This window comes from Mus pahari, chromosome 1 (assembly GCF_900095145.1).
Source record: "Mus pahari chromosome 1, PAHARI_EIJ_v1.1, whole genome shotgun sequence".
Taxonomy (NCBI): domain Eukaryota; kingdom Metazoa; phylum Chordata; class Mammalia; order Rodentia; family Muridae; genus Mus; species Mus pahari.
The window spans coordinates 122,768,426-122,781,001 of NC_034590.1; the positions used below are offsets into that span (position 1 = coordinate 122,768,426).

At 48.6% G+C, this 12,576-nt stretch overlaps 1 protein-coding gene across 2 annotated transcripts; it reads left to right on the forward strand.

Annotated features, from left to right (window-relative positions):
* The first annotated feature begins 1,615 nt into the window (after nt 1-1,615).
* Nucleotides 1,616-11,797, forward strand: Prpf19 (pre-mRNA processing factor 19). 2 transcript variants are annotated; one of them, XM_021191458.2, is made up of 16 exons: nt 1,616-1,839; nt 3,889-4,038; nt 4,196-4,272; nt 5,230-5,428; nt 5,512-5,585; nt 5,678-5,740; nt 6,490-6,531; nt 6,634-6,708; nt 7,002-7,077; nt 7,238-7,347; nt 8,669-8,824; nt 9,011-9,080; nt 9,281-9,366; nt 9,606-9,776; nt 9,915-10,020; nt 11,302-11,797. In XM_021191458.2, exons 1-16 carry the CDS (start codon nt 1,821-1,823, stop codon nt 11,397-11,399), a joined length of 1,572 nt encoding a protein of 523 aa, XP_021047117.1. In that variant the 5' UTR covers nt 1,616-1,820; the 3' UTR covers nt 11,400-11,797. The 2 variants fall into 2 exon arrangements, with proteins under 2 accessions (XP_021047117.1, XP_021047127.1); XM_021191468.2 differs by having other exon boundaries at nt 5,287-5,428.
* Nucleotides 11,798-12,576: the final 779 nt, after the last annotated feature.

Sequence of the window (12,576 nt, forward strand, 5' to 3'; positions counted from 1 at the left end):
AGTATGACTGACATCATTTTAGTTTATCTACTTACTTTTTTTTTTTTTTTTTTTTGGTTTTTCGAGACAGGGTTTCTCTGTGTAGCCCTGGCTGTCCTGGAACTCACTCTGTAGACCAGGCTGGCCTTGAACTCAGAAATCTGCCTGCCTCTGCCTCCTGAGTGCTGGATCTACTTACTTTTTAGAGACAAGGTCTCAATGTACCACCAGGCCTAGCCTATTTATTTATTTTAGTGTGTGTGTGTGTGTGTGTGTGTGTGTGTGTGTGTGTGTGTGTGTGTAGGTTGGAGGATAATATGCAGAAGTCAGTTCTCTCCTTTTGCCATGTGGGTCTTGAGGACTGAACTCAGGTATCAGGCTCAGCAGCTAGTCTGGTCTGGTCTTTAGTAGAGAAAACAAAAGAAGTTGGCAGGAGGCAGGGAACTGTTATAACAAAACACTTGAGGCAGGCTACTTTAAAGAAAAGAGGGTTCCTCTTGTTCAAAGTTCTAGAAGCACAAGGTTCAAAGAAAATGACACGGGCAATGTATAGGGCCTCTTCCTTGCTGGTGTCATATTGCTATGGAAGTCAACTCGTTTATTTGTGCCTGTTCACTTTTTCTTTCCCTATAAGAACTCCACCAGGATCCTTGTAATGTCTTATTCTAATTCCAAAGATCCTACCTCTACATGCCACAGTTAAGCTAGATAGTAATGACACACACCTTTGATTTCAGCACTCAAAAGGCAGACAGGAATATCTTTGAGTTTGAGGCCAGCCTTGTCTGCAGACTGAGTTCCAGGACAGCCAGGGACACACACACACACACACACACACACACACACACACACATCCTGTCTCAAAAAAACAAAAAACAAAAAACAAAAACAAAACCACAGAAAAACACCATAGTCGTGCTACATTTCTGCTCTTACTGCTGGTTGGTTGGTTTATTGAGACATGTTCTCTCTACATAGCCCTGACTGTCCTGGATTGGAACTCACTACATAGACCAGATTGGACTTGAACTCTGAGATCTACCTGCCTCTGCAGCCCAGTGCCTGTGTTTAAAGACTTCAGGAAACACACCCATCGACTTTCCATTCTTTTAAATATTCACATAAGACGCTGGGAACTAAATTCCCTCGAGTTTACAAAACAGATTATATTTAAAACGTAGCAGGCAACGAGCCAGTGACTTGTCCAAATTTCCAGAGCAAGAGTGGAGACAGAACCTAGGCAGCGTTAGTTTCTTTACTCTTTTGTGCTTTATTTACAAGGTCACATTGTTTCTCAAAAGGCAGCCAAGGAACACAGACCTCCGAATCATGCCTACAGACTCACTAAGGCAGACCCTAGGAATCTGCATTTTTATAAGCTCCTGAAAAATCTGTCTTGCACACGACCATTTCAAAGACTAGTGTTCTCTAGGTGACAGCAGCTCCATCTAAAAAAAAAAAAAAAAAAAAGACAGCCTTGGCGATCCCCGCAGCCTCATGGGAAATGTAGTTTCGGCTCTTCTTCCCGCCTCAGGCCTCTTGGACAGCTCGCCGGAAGAAGCCGAGCCAATGCGGAAACAGCCGAGTGTTTCGAGGCGGGCCTTTTCCTGCTCGGTTGCATGCTGGGAAAGGGCAGTTTCCGTTAGCTGCAGAAGACTGAGGCGCGCCACCGGCCACCTCCCCACGTGAAGCAGTTGTGCGAGCATCGCCACGCCGGGCAGCCGTCTACCCGCGTCCGAGCGCTCCGGAAGCGGCGGGGGACCGGAAGTGGCCCGCGGAGGCTGCAGAGCTAGTCCGGGAACCCTCTGTGAGGCGACTGGCAGCAGCGCTACGACGGCGCCATGTCCCTGATTTGCTCGAGTGAGTGCTGGCTGCGGCGGGAGGCGGGAGCGTGTGCGGCCGCTGTGGCTCGGACCCTGGAGCTCCCGGCCCTGCGTGCAGGGTGCATGTGCGCAGGGCTGCGCAATTCACGTAGCTGGGAAGAATGACTGTCTCAGGGGGTCTTTTGAAGCCGGCGACGTTTTACAGAGCTGAGACAGGCCTGAGTAGAAGTGTGGGGGGGAGGAGCTGGTGCAGTGAAAAACAGCTCTTGGTGTGAGAAACCCGAGGACGTGTCCAGGATCCGCCTCCCAAGTGGGATCTGGGCTCTAGCGGGTTTGGGCCTCAGTTTCCCCATCTGCAAAATTGAAAGCATTGCAGTGGGCATTGCTTGGGAAACCTCGCTTAGGAATCGGAGTTTCCGATTTGCAGAGACCACGCAGTGACTTCGAGACAGGGCTGGGAGCCAGGTGTCTGGCTTCTAGCCTCGCGCAGTATGACTAATGAAAACAGCGAATGTTTAGAAAACCTGTATTGATTTACGATGCATTTCCAAACGGTGATCTCATTTTATGCTTACAAGAATTGTCTGAAGGGAAATAAAGATCCGGGAGTTACAGAGGGTGTCGGAAGTCTTGAAGAATGGGTTTACCCAGGGGTGTGCGAGGAAGCTGAGCAGCGGAGCTTGGCTCTTTGAGCCTGGATCCATGGATTTCCCGTGCAGTATGCTGTCCTGTCTTTGGGTGTTGTATTACGGCATTGCGGGTGTTCTCCCATATTGTTTACCACGTTACTAGTTTCCTCGCCTTCTCTATTTCCCTCTCAGAACGTTGCCATTAGTTCAAAGAAGGAAAAGAAGGAGGGAGATGACAAGCAGAAAAAGAAATCTCTTGCTGAAGAAATTGCAGTTTGCAAAGTATTTACAAACGATTTGTTTTCTTTCCATCTTTGAGACAACACTCTTAAGTGCCCAGGGCTATCCTTCCTCTGGTAGGAGATGGAAAGCTCCCAGAAAGCTTTAGTGGTTGAGTAGCGAGATAAACCAACAGAATAGGACAGGAAGGCCATATACAAGATACGGGTTTTAAATATGGCACAGATCCATACTTAATAACACATGCATGGGAGTCCTGCAAAAATAGGTGATTCTAAGGGAAGCCACAGAGAAGAATAGGAGCTTGAAGCCTTGGGATGGTGACTCACAGCTTAGAGGAGGCTGAATAGAATTGTGTGGTGAATAAGAGCTGTTTTGTGATGTGACAAGTCGCTATCTTAGAGCAGCCTTCAGAAGAGTCTGATGTGGAGGTAGCTTGTCTGCTAAAGTGAACCAGTTGTCTCTGTTTAGGGGAAGGTAGAGAAACAAGAGGGTCTGAGAAGGTCAGAGAGACCTTGGTTCTGAGCCTGCTTTTGGGGCCTTCATTTCTTTATTTTTATTTTTTATTTTGGTAGTTCAGCATGCCCAAGGCTCCTTACTTTGGGATATCCTTTTCTGGGCCCGAGGACTTTTGCACTCATTTACCCTGTTATGATGTTTATCAAGTGTCTGCTTAGTATCTGCATTGTCCTGGAGGTCAGTGACAGCTGTAACGGCCATCTTCAAGGGTACACAGACTATTCTGTCAAGCGCTTAGAATAGAATCTTGCTTGGCATGTAGTAGCAGAGCTATGGAAAGCTCTTTGTTTGTTTTTAATTTATCAGTACTTGTCATGTTGCTTCGGAATTTCTCCTGTTGATCAGTCTAGGGCTCCCAATGGATGACAGGTTTGAGTTGTGGTCTATGTACTTCTCTGTCCATGTGGGTTCAAACATGAGATGGGCGGGGCTTTCTGACCACTGTGTACAGTGCTGGCACATAGGATCTGGGCAGTTATTATTTATTGACTTTTATTATCAGCAGACCAGAGCATCTAGCTCAGTAGTTGGCAAGCATTGTAGGACCAAGTACAGGCAGGCTTGCTGTCACAGACCTTGCCTCCTGATAGCTGACGATGAGGACATGGTCTTGTTGGGGCTGACACAATGAAGAATCTCCTCTAGCCCACGTCTCCTTTTATCCTATGCTCACTCTCACTACCTGTCTTTCTCTGTAGTCTCCAATGAAGTGCCAGAGCACCCGTGCGTGTCCCCTGTCTCTAATCATGTGTATGAGCGGCGACTCATTGAGAAGTACATTGCAGAGAATGGCACAGATCCTATCAACAACCAGCCTCTCTCAGAGGAGCAGCTCATCGACATCAAAGGTGCCTGCCCAGTAGCCTCAAGTCCAAGGCCATCTCAGCTCAGCCTTCACTGGTGGGAGGCGGAGCCAGTCTGGTGGAGAAGATGGTGGCTGAGTGGGGGAGGGAAGAGTTCCTGGGTTCTAGTTCTTCATACCTACTTTGCTGCCTCTCTTGGCAGTTGCTCACCCAATCCGGCCCAAGCCTCCCTCTGCCACCAGCATCCCAGCCATTCTGAAAGCCTTGCAGGATGAGTGGGTGAGTTCTGTGAAAAGGATGCACCTCTGGGCTAGGACCTGGGGATTGAAAAGATGGGGCCTCTCTCTTTTCTTTTCTCCTCTTTTCTTTTCTGTGTATGGGTCTTTTGCTTACATGTATGACTGTGTATTATGTGCCTGGTGCTTGGGAGGCGGGAGAGGGTGTACGATCCCTTGGAACTGTAGTTATAAACAGTTGTGAACCACCATGTGGGTTTGGGGAATCGAACCTGGGACCTCGGAAAGAACAGCAAGTGCTCTTAATTCCTGGACTCTCTCAACTCTCTGCAGGCCCTCTTATTGTCTTGAAATAGGACTTCGCTTTGTGGCCTAGACTGGTCTGCAACTTGTGATCCTTTCGCCTCAGCCTTCTAGTGCTAGGATTATAAGTGCCAACCACCAGGCCTGATTCTTGGGGGTGATGAACACAGGGGTAATGTAATCCCTGGGCCACTGAGCAGCCCCTCATTTTGTGCCAGCCTTATTTCATTTGTGAGGAACAAGATGGCAGTACAAGAGGAGCCTGGTTGCTGGAACTCTTGCAGACCTAGATTCCAAAGTTTCCTCCACTGTCAGCCTTTGTGACTTAGGATACTCATTAGTCCTGTCTATCTGGATTCTGTAAGAAGTAGAATACAATTGACATATTTGCCTTGTGACATCAGGGACTTTTTCATTACTGGGCTCTGTATTTGCTGAGGGTAGCCAGTAAATAACCATAGCAGTGTAGTTATTTCCTTTCAGAGAGGTTCTGACACTAATACCTGTGATCTGCTGGTGAATAGCAAAGGTGGGGGTGGGAAGGAGCTAACTCCCACTCTGTGTGTGTACAGGGTATGGTGTGGATAGGAGCCTGAATGCCTACATGGCATTCAGGGTCACTCAGATGTTGGCTTGGGTCTCTGAATAGTTCAGGTTGGTTTCAGTGTAGAATAGGAGGTGGTGTCCTCTTCTCTAGGGTTGGCCGAACTCTCCGGCTCTCCCCCAGTCCTCACAGTGGCCTACCCTCTCCCAGGATGCAGTCATGCTGCACAGCTTCACTCTTCGCCAGCAACTCCAGACAACCCGCCAGGAGCTGTCCCATGCTCTGTACCAGCACGATGCTGCCTGCCGAGTCATTGCCCGGCTCACCAAGGAGGTCACTGCTGCTCGAGAAGGTCTCTTGTATTCCCTGCTGCTCCCCACCTTCTGCTGGCCCTGCTTTGTAATGTCCCATTTCTAACATCTTCTTTTCTCTCAGCTCTGGCTACTCTGAAACCACAGGCTGGACTTATTGTACCTCAGGCTGTGCCAAGCTCACAGCCCAGTGTTGTGGTAAGTGTTCCCTTCCAGGCTCTAATAGCTGCCCCTTACACAGAAGTTTTTGGTGTTGTGAGCCCCTCCCACTCCCTCTTTCTTTTCTGCAGGGTGCAGGAGAGCCCATGGATTTGGGTGAGCTGGTGGGAATGACCCCTGAGATTATCCAGAAGGTGAGTCATGTGCTCCTCTGATGGGACTGCAGTCCCTCCATTAGTACCACAGGCATTGGGAGCCCATGAGAGTCTCTCACGGTGGGCAATGTAGGGAGCCTGCACTGCCGATCGAGAGCTTTCTGATGAGGCTTACTTTAGTCTGGCTTTCTGTGTCTCATTTCCGTGGCTTCTGAATAAATGAGGTGTGTGTACTTCACAGACTTGTTGTGGGAAAGATTTAATTACTGATAGGGGCAGTTTTTAGCTCTTGCGGTTATTACGATCTTCGTTGATATTGAGCCATTTTGTTAGTCTTAGTATTGATTTTGAAGGTTTTGCCTTAGAATATGAGTTATCGTTATCTTCAGATGAGGAGTCTGAAGTGGCAAGTCAGACAGCTGAGAAGAGGCAGAGCAGGCTGTAACTCAGGGTTCTGTTAAATGTAGTCTTCATTGGTGAGTCCAGCGGAGTATGAACAGCTCATCTGAGCTCTCATGCTTGTAGCCTAGACCAGCACCACAACCTAGTTCCTGTCCCTACCCACTCTGGCAAGGGAGTTCTTTTGACCTTCATTTTTCTCAGCTGTACCATAAAGTCATAGATATCTCACCTTATAAGATCAGGGTGGAAATGTGTCAGCTGTTATCCCATAGCTTGGCAGGTAGCATGGTTTTGATGATGCTTATAATACCAGATGTGACTAGCACCCAGTGTGCTTTGTTCTTACAAAATTATTTTTCTCACTAAATTATTTATGTTCTTCACAGCTTCAAGACAAGGCCACTGTGCTAACCACGGAGCGTAAGAAGGTGAGTTGTTGCCTGCTGCGAACACTCGCCTTCTTGGAGAAAGGGCTAGTAGAAGCCTGCTTTCATTGCTGCTCTTTGGGGGTTTTTGTTTTGTTTTCTTAGAGAGGAAAGACTGTCCCTGAGGAGCTGGTGAAACCTGAAGAGCTCAGCAAGTACCGGCAGGTGGCATCCCATGTGGTAAGTGGCTGAAGGTGGGCTCTACTGTTTCTAGGACAAGGTGGCCGGAGAAGTCGTGGGAAATGCTACTCAGGTCTCTGGCATGTTGTCTCGCCTTGGCTGCTCTTCTGTCCTGCCATGCAGTGGGGGAATTGGTGCATCCAGGCAGCCAGCCAAGCTGGATGGATAAGGGATAGAATTCACTCTCATTTCCTGGCTGGGGAGGAATATGGGGGGTGTGCGGAAGGGGAGTGGAGGAGCTGCGAGGCTTGGATTTGGCTGTGACTGGGTTTCATGTGGCTCTGTCTGCAAAGGGGCTACACAGTGCTAGCATTCCTGGGATTCTCGCTCTGGACCTGTGTCCCTCAGACACCAACAAGATTCTCACTGGTGAGTCTAGGCCTGGCCTGGCAGTCAAAATGAGGGATGGCAGGACCCAGGGAAGGGACAGGCCCTTGGTTCTCTGCATGGATTTAAGGACAGAAAGACCTTCTGTAGCCCAGGGTACTTAAAAGCCTGGCTCATTTATGTCTTCTTGGATCTTCTCCAGGTGGGGCAGATAAAAATGTTGTTGTCTTTGATAAGAGTACTGAGCAAATCCTGGCCACTCTCAAAGGCCATACCAAGAAGGTCACCAGTGTGGTGTTTCATCCTTCTCAGGTAAGGCACTCTCGAAGTCACCCTTGTCTTTCTCTAAGTCCAGTTCCAGTGGTTTTGAGTCTCAGAACTAATTGCCCAACCTCTAGCGTTTTGGTGAAGCAGGCATTGATGGTCTCCATGATGACCCCCATGACAGTGGTTCTCAAACCAGGGGAGAAAGTAAGTGCCACCGACAAACACCCTAGAGTGTTTATAGATAAACCACAGATGGCCCAGCTCCATGTAGTTCTGACGGCCAGATGCCTATCCCATGACCTCACGGGGGTAGGCTAAAACCTTAATGTTGACTATTGAAAGTTGTGTGAGTTCAAATAGATGAGAACCCTTGGCTTAGAGGCTTAAGCTAGCTTAGTAGACGAGATTAATGGCTTCATAAGATTTGAGCCAAGAGTACAGTGGCTTGGTATGCGGCTGCCTCTGGTACTGGAGCAGTGCCTCCCAGTTAGTCTTTCTCTTGAGAAATTAGGAAACTGAGAAATAGAGGAGTATATATGTTTTAGTCAGTGTTCTGTTGCTGCAAAGAGACACCATGACCATGGCAACTTTTATAAGAGAAACCATTTAATTGGGTGAGTCCATTATGGAGGCAGGGAGTATGGTGGCAAGCATGGCACTGGAGCAGTAGCTGAGAGCTGTATTCTTATCTGAAAGGAGACAGACAGACAGATACATGTGTGCACATAGACAAACATATGTGACATGCTTCCTCTGAAAAGGGCATACCTTCTAATCCTTTCAAATGGTGCCACTTTTGGTGACTAAATATGAGCCTATGGTATTCATTCTTATTCAAACCACCATAACTGTGAAAAACTGAAAAACTTAATTATAATTGAAAGCAATATTTTCCTGTTTATTTGATATTAGGGCTACATTTGGCTTTTATGAAAATGTGTTAATGAAAGAGGAGAGTTGCTTTTATCTTTTAGCTGTTACTATCCTTAGATAATCAACTTGCCCTTGAGGTCAAAGTGGAAGGGACATAGGCTCAGTGCTGCTCTGATCTGGGCCATCTAGTACAGTCGTCTTTGGCTGCAGGTGGCACGTGACCCTGATCCCTCAGTTGCACTAGCCATATCACCCAGTCTGATAGCTCTCTGATGCAGTTGTTCTTTGTCTGTAAGTAGTGAAAATCTCGCTTGGCCTAGTGCTGACTGTTTCAGCAGCACGTTCTTTCTTGGCTTTGTTGTTTAGATAGATGGTCACAGGCAGGACTGGGAGAGTAGTTGCAGGCAGTTGTGGCTGTCCTCATCACCCTGGAAAAGAGTGTTATAATGCATCTCACCTCTTGGATTCTGATTCTTGCTCTCTTCTCTTTCAGGAACTGGTGTTTTCTGCGTCCCCTGATGCTACTATCAGGATTTGGTCGGTCCCGAACACTTCATGCGTACAGGTTGTTCGGGCCCATGAGAGTGCGGTGACAGGCCTCAGCCTCCATGCTACTGGAGACTATCTCCTGAGCTCCTCTGATGATCAGGTGCAGTCACAGCCAGGGGGCCCTGAGGGGGCTGCTTTCTCATCCTGGGAGGAGGGACCATCTTTCTGGGGGCAACTGGAAATGTTTCTTCTCTGGGAACTAACTCTGCAAGTGGGTACTGATGCAGGGTCTGTCTTGAAGGCCACCAGACCCACTTTCTCAGTGGCTTTTTTGTCTCATTTCTAGTACTGGGCCTTCTCTGACATCCAGACAGGGCGTGTGCTCACTAAGGTGACAGATGAGACCTCCGGCTGCTGTAAGTGGCCATCGAGGCACTGAACTCCTTTGTTTGTAGTTTGTCAGTACGTTTCATGTAGTCATTTGCTTATGTGTTCTCAAGACCTTATTTACCACTGGCACCAGTATAGTACTTGTACTGGGTGGGCACAGTGAGGAATGAAGAGCTCTCACCCTCCTGCAGACTCCTGACTACAGATCTCTCTCCCCTCTCCTCAGCTCTTACCTGTGCACAGTTCCACCCTGATGGGCTCATCTTTGGAACAGGAACCATGGACTCCCAGATCAAGATCTGGGACTTGAAGGTAGGACATGCAGGTCTCATCTGGGGCCCAGAGGGAGAAGGAACTAGTGAGCTGTGGTGACAGGCTCTGGGGAATCTCAGGGCTTAGGAGAGGAGACCCTGGCTCTGTTTGTGTGGCATGAGTGTGACCAAGGAACTGTGGGTGTGTGGGACATCTCAGAATGGGAGTTTGGTAAGCCCTGTGTTTTTTCCTGACTTGACCAGTGAATGTTATTTCATTGCTCAACCCCCCACTGGTAGGAGCGTACCAATGTGGCCAACTTCCCTGGCCACTCTGGCCCCATTACCAGCATCGCCTTCTCTGAGAATGGGTACTACCTGGCCACGGCAGCTGATGACTCTTCAGTCAAGCTCTGGGACTTACGCAAGTTGAAGAACTTCAAGACATTGCAGCTGGACAACAACTTTGAGGTGTGTTCCTCCCTAGTCTCAGTTGCTTCTCCTTACTCAGCAATAGTTTCTGCATTCATGTAAGCTGCTTCTGTTTGTTCCCAGTTGTGTTGTGTCTTCTGGTCATTTGTGTAATTGCCTCTTTTTGGGGTTTGGCAGGTGAAGTCACTAATCTTTGACCAGAGCGGTACCTACCTGGCACTTGGGGGTACAGATGTCCAGATCTACATCTGCAAACAGTGGACAGAGATTCTTCACTTCACAGGTAGAGGCTGCTTGTGGCCTTGGGTGTGTGTTCTGGAGAGAAGTGGGGATAAAGTTCTGGGCTTGGCTTAGATATTCCTGTCTTTTCTCTCTTTGCTGTCATGGGAATAGAACACAGCCAAGGATTCTGTCACTGAGCCCTCACTCCCACCCCACCCAGCAGCTTTTACTAATGGCTAGGGGCAGTAGAGCATTGTAGCCTAGGAAAAGTACTTGTGAGTGTGTTTGGCTGTGAATACTGTTACTAGCTGGCCTTTCCCAAGTTGTGTGTTGAGAGGGCCAACTGTGATTTCTCTGATGCTCCAGGAAAACTGGAATAAATGAAGATACTTGTGGGGGTTATGAGGATTTATATGAAAGTGCATAGGTTAGAAGTGTCCTGTGGTATATTTGGTATTGGGTCTGGATTTGAGTATTATTTTTTGTGAACTTTTTATTGGGGTCTGTCATGGGTGAGCCAGGAAGCTTATAAATCAAGTTGGGAAGAACAGATGGAAGGTAGTTTAGTACGTTTGTTTTGCTCTATATGGAGATGGAATTCAGGACCTTTCCCACAGTAGCAGGTGTTCAGGCCCCAAAACGAGTACTTAAGGGCAAAGTCTGAGGCTGACACAGTGCTGAGCGAGCGTTTCTCACCTCGGAGTCACCCTGTGACCCTGGGTTGCTTTAGCTTCATCTTTAGGGTGGGGATGTTGCTGTAGGTGGTAACTCATACCTGTAATTCCAACACTTAGCTGAAGCTAGAGGATCACCTTGAGTTTGAGCCAGTTGGGAGTGCAAGAGGGCTTTTCTCTGGGGAGCTAGGGAGCTCCAGGTGTTATCCTATGTCTGGAAGGAACTTGCCCTGGTCTCTTGAGTCCTGTGAAGAGGATAGCTCAGCTTTCGCTGTTCTGGATCTAGCTCTGTGCTGTGTGCCCTGAACCTTGACACCTGTGAGCTAGAACAGGCTAATGGACTATTCCAGGTCCAGGCAGTGAGTTAAAGCTAAACATACATACCAAGATTTTCTGCTGGACTGAAGTACCCTTGCCCAAAAAGCTCAGGTGAGAGCGGGATTGGTATCCTGATGTTCATTCACCCCACCCACAAAGAGTGCTGCTTCCTGCCAGGTGCTGAGTGCTGGCTAAGGATAAGCAGTGCACGGAATCCTGCCATTGGGGGATGTAGTGCAGTCTGCCCTTACCATCTGAGTTTGTGCCAGGAGCATGCTACTCAAAACAAAATTGTTGTTGAGCCTGAAGAAGGAACAGCCTTCTCACACTTCCCTTTCTTCTCTCCTCAGAGCACAGTGGCCTGACCACTGGAGTGGCCTTTGGACACCATGCCAAGTTCATCGCTTCAACCGGCATGGACAGGAGCCTCAAATTCTACAGTCTGTAGGCCCTATGCCTTCTCACCGTTCTGGGCCTCATCTCAGTAGTGGGCTAGAGTTAGAGGGTGGGGGTGGGGGTGGGACTTTAGGAGGAGAGGGAGGTCTGGTGGGGGGGACATTCACATCATTTCATTTTGGTCTGGATGATGGTCTGAGCCAGGGCACATAGAACACTGCTATCCATGCAGCCTTTGGGCCCCAGGGAACGGTCACCCTGTAAAGTGCTCAGAGTCGGAGTCCAGCACCTCCCCCAGTGGTGGCAGCTGTTCCATGCCTGCTCTGTTTCAGCTCTTCTGAGACAGGGAGGTGAGCCAAGGGAACTGTGAAGGGGAGGGGCAGGAGGACTCTTGCAGGTTTTTGTAAGCAGCGATCTAGTTTCATTAAAAAAAAAAAGCTACACAGTAAACAGTCAGCTTCTTGTGTTTGTCTGCCAGAAACCCTGACTTGGGAAGGTCATGGGAGAGGGAGCACAGTGTGGGACACGAGTGACCAGGAAGCCTCCCCTGCAGCAGAAATGAAGGAAAGCCTAAAAGCATCTGTCAGAGGTCTCCATGCTCCGGAAGCCTTGACCTTGTTTCCAGGGCCTCTGCCGCTTGTGCTGTGCTTGCTCCCTGGCTTGGCTTTTCTTACAAGCCGGGAAGGTAGTGAGGTGCTAGAAGATTAGCCTAGCCTGCTGGTGGGTTGCTGTGAGCGAATTGCTAGGGATGATACTTCAGGGAGAGATGATATACACTGATTCCTGGCTGGCTTGACCAAAGAGATTTTCTTGTCTGGCAGCTAATTTGTTGAAGTAGAGCTGTTCCCAGGGCAGACAGCTAGACTAGAGCACAGCAAACAAAATGTTAGATGATAAAACAGGAGGGGATTAATGTGGGCTCCTGTGGCTGCTTGACATTTGGAAGTTACCTGGTACTAAAGGAGGGGAGGAGAATTGTAGGTAGAAGGAAGGTTGGTTCTGAGGTTGAGGTAAGTGAGGTATGGGCAGCAGGAGGTACATGCTGCTGTCCAAGGGAAAGTAACCATTAGCTGTGCCAATGGAATGTTGGCATTTGGAGTTAGGAGTGTGGCAAGATGAGGGAGGAATGTGTGTGTGTTGGGGGGGGGGGGTGTTGGTGAGTCCACAGAGAAACTCTTGGGAAAGAAGACCTGAGAAGTGAGCTATTGCTTAGAGGGTTGTGTGGAAGC